At 38.9% G+C, this 7,260-nt stretch overlaps 1 protein-coding gene across 1 annotated transcript; it reads left to right on the top strand.

Annotated features, from left to right (window-relative positions):
* Window positions 1-988: 988 nt before the first annotated feature.
* LOC128060795 (olfactory receptor 51V1-like) lies at window positions 989-1,931 on the top strand. Its single transcript, XM_052653169.1, is given in 2 exon segments — window positions 989-1,753; window positions 1,755-1,931. Coding segments are annotated over 2 exon segments (942 nt in total).
* The last annotated feature ends 5,329 nt before the right edge of the window (window positions 1,932-7,260 follow it).

The raw sequence follows: 7,260 nt of genomic DNA, 5'->3' as shown, positions 1-7,260 counted from the left end.
AATCTCGACTTGTGCTTCATCCAGCCCTGCATTTTGCATAGTGTACTCTGGATGTAGGTTAAATAAGCAGGTTGACAATATTTAGCCTTGACATACTTCTTTCCTGATTTGGAACCAGTCTGTTGTTCCATGTCCAGTTCTAAGTATTGCTTCCTGACCTGCATACAGATTTCTCAAGAGGCAGGTAAGATGGTCTGGTATTCCCATCTCTTTAAGAATAAAGCAATAAATAATGAATAAGTAAGTAATAAAACAATAAATAAGACTTACTAAAATATATTTCTTATTTCAAAGTGAAAACGAGTCAAGAAAAATGGTTCTGAATGCTGATATTCTATTTTCTCATTGAATGTTCATGTTTTGCCTTCTCCTTTTGAGTAAGTGTTGAATTTTCAGTCCATGCAGTTATGTTCCTCTAAGATTAAAAAAGAGTTGTGGACTCCCAGGAAAATGCAGTTATTCATCTGTTCCTCACATTTCCAGGGCACTACTAGTTTCTAAGTGACCACACAGAATCTCTCACTTGCATCATTCCCCTGAGGGGACACAGGTGTCCCAGGAGCATAGGTTCACTGGACTCACACAATCAGTCCTCTACTTTCCTTCCTCATAAATGTGAACACTCTGACTGCCTGGGCTCAAGGACTTGGGATGGAGAGAGTGTGCAGAGGCTTCTCAGGAGCAGCAGAGCAAGACAGCACTGTGCTCTCAATAACTGCAGTCACTGTCACCTGGCTTGTGTGCTGCTAGTCTCTCAGAGAGACTGAAAGGGAATGAAGTTTATGACTCACTCTGCCTAAAATCATCAGAATCGTGATTATCTTCTCTAACTTCTGAGACTAATACCAAGGAGGTTCCCTATGAAGTCATCTTGTACTGTAACTTCTAATACAGAGTTGACACTCCCTGGGATTCTACAATCAGCTTTCCCTGGGTGATAATCCAAGAAGCTGTGTTTTTTCTGACTATTCTTATTTTTCAAATATTCATGTCTACTTTTTCTGCTTCCAATAGCAGCTCTTCGATATTCATTCTCACGGGGTTCCCTGGCCTAGAACAATACTATCCCTGGTTTTCAGTTCCCTTTTCTTTGATCTATGCTGTGATTTTCCTGGGAAACTGCCTGGTGCTGCATGTGGTTCATACTGAGCCGAGCCTGCATGAGCCCATGTTCTACTTCCTGGCCATGCTGGCCCTCACTGACCTGTTCATGGGGCTGTCCACAGTATACACGGTGCTGGGGACTATGTGGGGGCTCAGCCAGGAGATTGGTCTAGATGCCTGCATTTCCCAGACTTATTTTGTTCATGGACTATCTTTCACGGAGTCTGGAGTCCTTCTTGCCATGGCTTTTGATCGCTTTACAGCAATTTGCAATCCTCTGAGATATACATCCATTCTGACTAATAGCAGGATCATTTACTTCTTGATGACCATTTTGGCAAGAAGCTCTTTGTCTATTCTTCCTGTCATCATCCGTTTGAAGTTCTTTCCTTACTGCAGACCTCACATTCTCTCTCATTCCTTCTGCCTGCACCAGGATCTACTCCGGCTGGCCTGCTCTGACATTCACTTCAATAGCTTCTATGCCCTGGCTCTGGTGATTTGTACCTTGTTGTTGGATGCTGTCCTTATTCTCATCTCCTATGTTTTCATCTTGCATACGGTGCTGGCAATTGCATCTCGAAAAGAGAGGCTCAAGGCTCTGGAGACCTGTGTCTCCCACCTCTGTGCAGTTCTGGTTTTCTACATTTCCCATCATTGGTCTCACTATGGTACACCGCTTTGGAAAGCATCTCTCACCTTTGGTTCACGTCTTTATGGGAAACATCTATATTCTCTTTCCTCCCATGATGAATCCAATAATCTATAGCGTAAAGACCCAACAGATTCGAAGCAGGATGAAGAAGTGGTTTTCTCTGAAAATGTAGTGCAACTTTTTGTTTTTGTCAGTAAGAATACTATAATGTCAACACAATACGCTAGTTCCTATTTGTGCAACCATTTACACGTTGAGTACTATTTTCTATAACTTTTTGTTCTTTTATGAGGACTTGAATATAAAGAACTTACATGTCTTGCTAATCATAAAGGTGAGAATTGAGTTTTTCTAATCTACATTCCAGGATAGGCTTCTGAAATTTACTGTAGAATAATCATAGTTCTTATGAACATGACAAGGAATGTCTCTACATTTTGTGGACATATTCTTTAAGCATGATTATCATATAAAAATTGTGTTACCCTGAATTCATCAATATTTTAATCATCTAGACCTATTTCTAACTAACTAAAATTTTGAAAATACATCTATGGTTCAGACTTTTATGTAATGTTCATGTCAAAACTGGAGAAGGCAATGAAAACCCACTCCAGTACTCTTGCCTGGAAAATCCCATGGACGGAGGAGCCTGGTAGGCCACAGTCCAGGGAATCGCTAAGAGTCAGACACGACTGAGTGACTTCACTTTCACTTTTCACTTTCATGCTTTGGAGAAGGAAATGGGAACCCACTCTAGTGCTCTTGCCTGGAGAATCCCAGGGACGGCAGAGCCTGGTGGGCTGCTCTCTATAGGGTCACACAGAGTGGGACATGACTGAAGCGACTTAGCAGCAGCAGCAGCAGCATGTCAAAACATATGACGCAGTGAAATTGAGTTTTCCTCATTTCTAGTGGTGATGTAAATAACATTTGAAACTGATGCAGAACTTTCCTTTTCATCTAGTTATTTTTCCCCATTAGTGACCTTATGGAAGTCTATTGAAGGAATTTGGACATAAGAAAATCGATAATTTCTCTATTGCAAATATTGTCTTCTTAATCTCTCTCTATGCTCTTAAGATGACATTATTGCATGAATACTCTTCATTCTACATTTTTACTAAATATTTTTTTGAAAGTTAGTTCAGTTCAGTTCAGTCAGTTAGTCATGTCTGACTCTTTCTGGCCCCATGGACTGCAGCACACCAGGCTTCCCTGTCCATCACCAACTCCTGGAGTTTACTCAAACTCATGTCCATTGAGTCGGTGATATCATCCAACCATTCATCCTCTGTCATTGCCTTCTCCTCCTGTCTTCAATCTTTGCCAGCATCAGGGTCTTTCCAAATGAGTCAGCTCTTTGCATCAGGTGGCCAAAGTATTGGAGTTTCAGCTTCAAATCAGTCCTTCCAGTGAATATTCAGGACTGATTTCCTTTAGGATGGACTGATTGGATCTCCTTGTAGTCCAAGGGACTCTCAAGAGTCTTCTCCAACACCACAGTTCAAAAGCATTAATTCTTCAGGGCTCAGCTGTCTTTATAAATGTTAGTATGTGGTTTTATTTTTGAAATTAAAAAAAAACATTTTTTAAATTTTTTATTGGAAGATAACTGCTTTTCAATGTTGTGTTGGTTTATGCTATTCAACAACATGAATCAGTTATAAGTAAACATATATCCCTCCATCTTAAGCCTCTCTCCCACCCCTCGAGGTCATTGTAGATCACTGAGCTGAGTTCCCTGTGCTGAAAAGATGCTTCCAGCTAGCTATCATTAGGATTTCTGTATGGCATTGTATTTTTAAGATATTTAAAATGTACATCATGGTGATTTGATCAATTCATCATTTTTAATGATTATCTTATATTTTATTTTATTTTTTAAGAGATTGATTTTTCTTTTCTTTCTTTTTTTTTCTTTACTTTACAATATTGTATTGATTCTGCCACACATCATCCTCAATACTACAGTTAGCCATGAGTCAGAGGGTACTGTCAAAACAAGTTTTATTTAAAAAACAAATGAATAAGTGAATTCTGAATAAATCTACTTGCACATTTAGATATATCTTTCCATGCCTTTTTGTATTTTTATGAAGAAAATGAGCTTCATATTTGTGGTGAATGAATCAAGTTCATCCTTGTTTATGGGGCACAAAAGCACTAAGTTGGCATGGGTTTATCCAGAATAGTCTGCATTTTGACACATATGGCATTATCTTTCAATTCATATGAGCAATGGGATACATGATTGCAATTTTTATCTACACAGGCAAATAATTGGCTAACTGCTTTTCAATGACTGTATTATTTTTTTTTCCCTTCTAGATAAGGACTATGCTAAATAATGCTCTCATCATCTGCCAAGCAAACGCTAAATATCATCCCATTGCAGAGAATTTGAGTCAGTAAAATCACAGCACCACGAGTCCATAAGGATTTCTGGTCCTATTATATAACAACATTGAATATATAGTTTGAATTTTTGTTTTCAAATTGAATCTTTAACATTATGCAGAAATATTCTACATGTTTCTTTCATCCTTCTGCAACCTCTAGCTGTTTACTCTAGAAGACATTTCTGATTCATTTCTATGTTTCCAGTGCTTTAGAATCCAGTTACCAAGATGTCTGAAAATACCCACTTCACCGATGATGCTATGTTGATATTACACCCACAGACAGACTGCTACCAGAATTTAAATCATCAAATTCAAAGTGGTGGTGGTTTAGTCGCTAAGTCGTGTCCAACTCTTGCAACCCCATGGACTGTAGCCTGCCAGGATCTTCTGTCTGTGGGATTCTCCAGGCAGGAATACTAGAGTGGGTTGCCATTTTTTTTCCATAGGTCATCAATATAATAATTTCTATAGGATTAATCTTGCCCTGTTTTGAAAACAGCAACTGTTTCTTCAACTGACTATAAGATATCTCTGTATTAGTTTTCTATTATCACTGTAACAAATTACTGCAAATCTGTAGGGCTGAAGCATAGGTTTATTACCTTACTGATTTGGAGGTTAGAAGTCTAAAACGGGTTACCAGGTCTCTGTTCTGCTAGAGTCTAAGTAGGAATCTGTTTCTTTGCCTGTTTCAGCTTTCAGAGACTGTCTACATTCCTTAGATTGTATTCCTAATATGATTCTGCTTCTGTTGACCCATTACCTTCTCCGATTTTGACCTTCAGGAGTTTCCCTATTAATTTCATCTGGATAACTCATAAACTTCTCCATACGTCAAGATGCTTAACTTAATCCATTTGCAAATTCCCTTTCAATATGTAAACTCACATATTCACAGGTTCTAGAGATTAGGACATAAACATCTTTCAGTTCAGTTCAGTCACTCAGTCATGTCAAACTCTTTGCGACACCATGAATCTCAGCACTCTAGGCCTCCCTGTCCATCACCAACACCCAGAGTTCACTCAGACTCACTTCCATCGAGTCAGTGATGCCATCCAGCCATCTCATCCTCGGTCGTCCCCTTCTCCTCCTGCCCCTAATCCCTCCCAGCACCAGTCTTTCCCAATGAGTCAACTCTTCACATGAGGTGGCCAAAGTACTGGAGTTTCAGCTTTAGCATCATTCCTTCCGAAGAAATCCCAGGGCTAATCTCATTCAGAATGGACTGGTTGGATCTCCTTGCAGTCCAAGGGACTCTCGAGTCTTTTCAAATACCACAGTTCAAAAGCATCAATTCTTCTGTGCTCAGCTTTCTTCACAGTCCAACTCTCACATCCATACATGACCACAGGAAAAACCATAGCCTTGACTAGACGGACCTTTGTTGGCAAAGTAATGTCTCTGCTTTTCAACATGCTATCTAGGTTGGTCATAACTTTTCTTCCAAGGAGTAAGCGTCTTATTATTAGGATTTCTCTATGGCATTGCAAAGGTCCGTCTAGTCAAGGCTATGGTTTTTCCAGTGGTCATGTATGGATGTGAGAGTTGGTCTATGAAGAAAGCTAAGCACCGAAGAATTGACGCTTTTGAATGTGGTGTTGAAGAAGACTCTTTAGAGTCCCTTGCACTGCAAGGAGATCCAACCAGTCCATTCTAAAAGAGATCAGCCCTGGGTGTTCTTTGGAAGGAATGGTGCTAAAGCTGAAACTCCAGTACTTTGGCCGCCTCATGTGAAGAGTTGACTCATTGGAAAAGACTCTGATGCTGGGAGGGATTGAGGGCAGGAGGAGAAGGGGACGACAGAGGATGAGATGGCTAGATGGCATCACTGACTCGATGGACATGAGTTTGGGTGGACTCCGGATTTGGTGATGGACAGGGAGGCCTGGCGTTCTATGATTCATGGGGTCACAAAGATTTGGACACAACTGGGCAACTGAACTGAACTGAACTGAAACTTTAATTTTTAAAATGCCTGTAAGGCCCAGTTTATTTGATATGTTGGGTAGCTGATCCTGTATATTGGGAATTACCTAATATTGACTGTGTCAAAATTGACTACCACCAAGGTGGTTTCTTGAAATAAGAAGTTTATATGCATTAAAAAAAAAAACAAAGAACAAACATGGAATCTCCTAGAAAGAGATTTCAAAAGTATTATGGTCAGCTCTTATCACTATTTCCACTTCTCTCAGCCTTGTGAAGTGAAATTATGAGTCTCAGAATATATTGGAAATAGAGTCCTAGAATTGACACTTACTACGTTGTCCAATATTCATGCATTTAGAAGCTATTGAAAGCTGGAAAAATTACGCCTTTGTTTATGATTTGTTATTAACTCCATTCCTCAAGAGAATTACACCATGCCCTTGCTGAACTGCTGATATAATATGTGTCCTTTGTTTGTCTCACTGGAAACAGTTTCTTTATAACTGCATGTGCAATTATATTGCCATCCCAGTGCATGCATGTAAGAAGATTGAAGAATTGAGCTTGTGAGTATGTGTTCTTCTAGGGGCCTCTGAGATCTACACAGAGGAAGGATCTAAGGAGACTGTGGGAAACTGGACTCTATAAATGTGTATAAAGAGATTCTCTTATGAAATCACAAGAAGAGAATAATAAATACTTTAGTTGTCAGGATTTCACCTAAAACATGAGAATAATAAATCATACTGAGTTCCTCTTGGTCAGGTTAGCATTTTTCGCACTTTTTTTCCCCTTCTCACCCATGATGAATCTCTTCATATCTTCAACTAAAGCAAGTATATATCCCACCTTATGTATTAAAAATAATACTGAAATAAAAACAAAGGAAACTTATATACTAAGGTAATTAGATGCCTAATATTTTTCTTTGACTAGTTATTTAACTTTTCTAATTCATCCCCTTCTCCTTGCAGATATACATCTGAAAACAGGGCAAATAAATTTGAAAATGCATTCTTTCACATATTTTTGATATTAAACATATCTGAGGAAAATAAAATACTATTGCATTTCTCCTAGATTTTTCAATAAATAGTCACATAGTGAGGCCAGAAACAAATACTTTTGAATTTTAAATAAAATGTCATGAGACTCTTCATAGAG

Source organism: Budorcas taxicolor, chromosome 15 (assembly GCF_023091745.1).
Source record: "Budorcas taxicolor isolate Tak-1 chromosome 15, Takin1.1, whole genome shotgun sequence".
Classification (NCBI taxonomy): Eukaryota; Metazoa; Chordata; class Mammalia; order Artiodactyla; family Bovidae; genus Budorcas; species Budorcas taxicolor.
The sequence above is the reverse complement of the archived record's forward strand: the minus strand, read 5'-3'. Positions and strand labels throughout refer to the sequence as shown.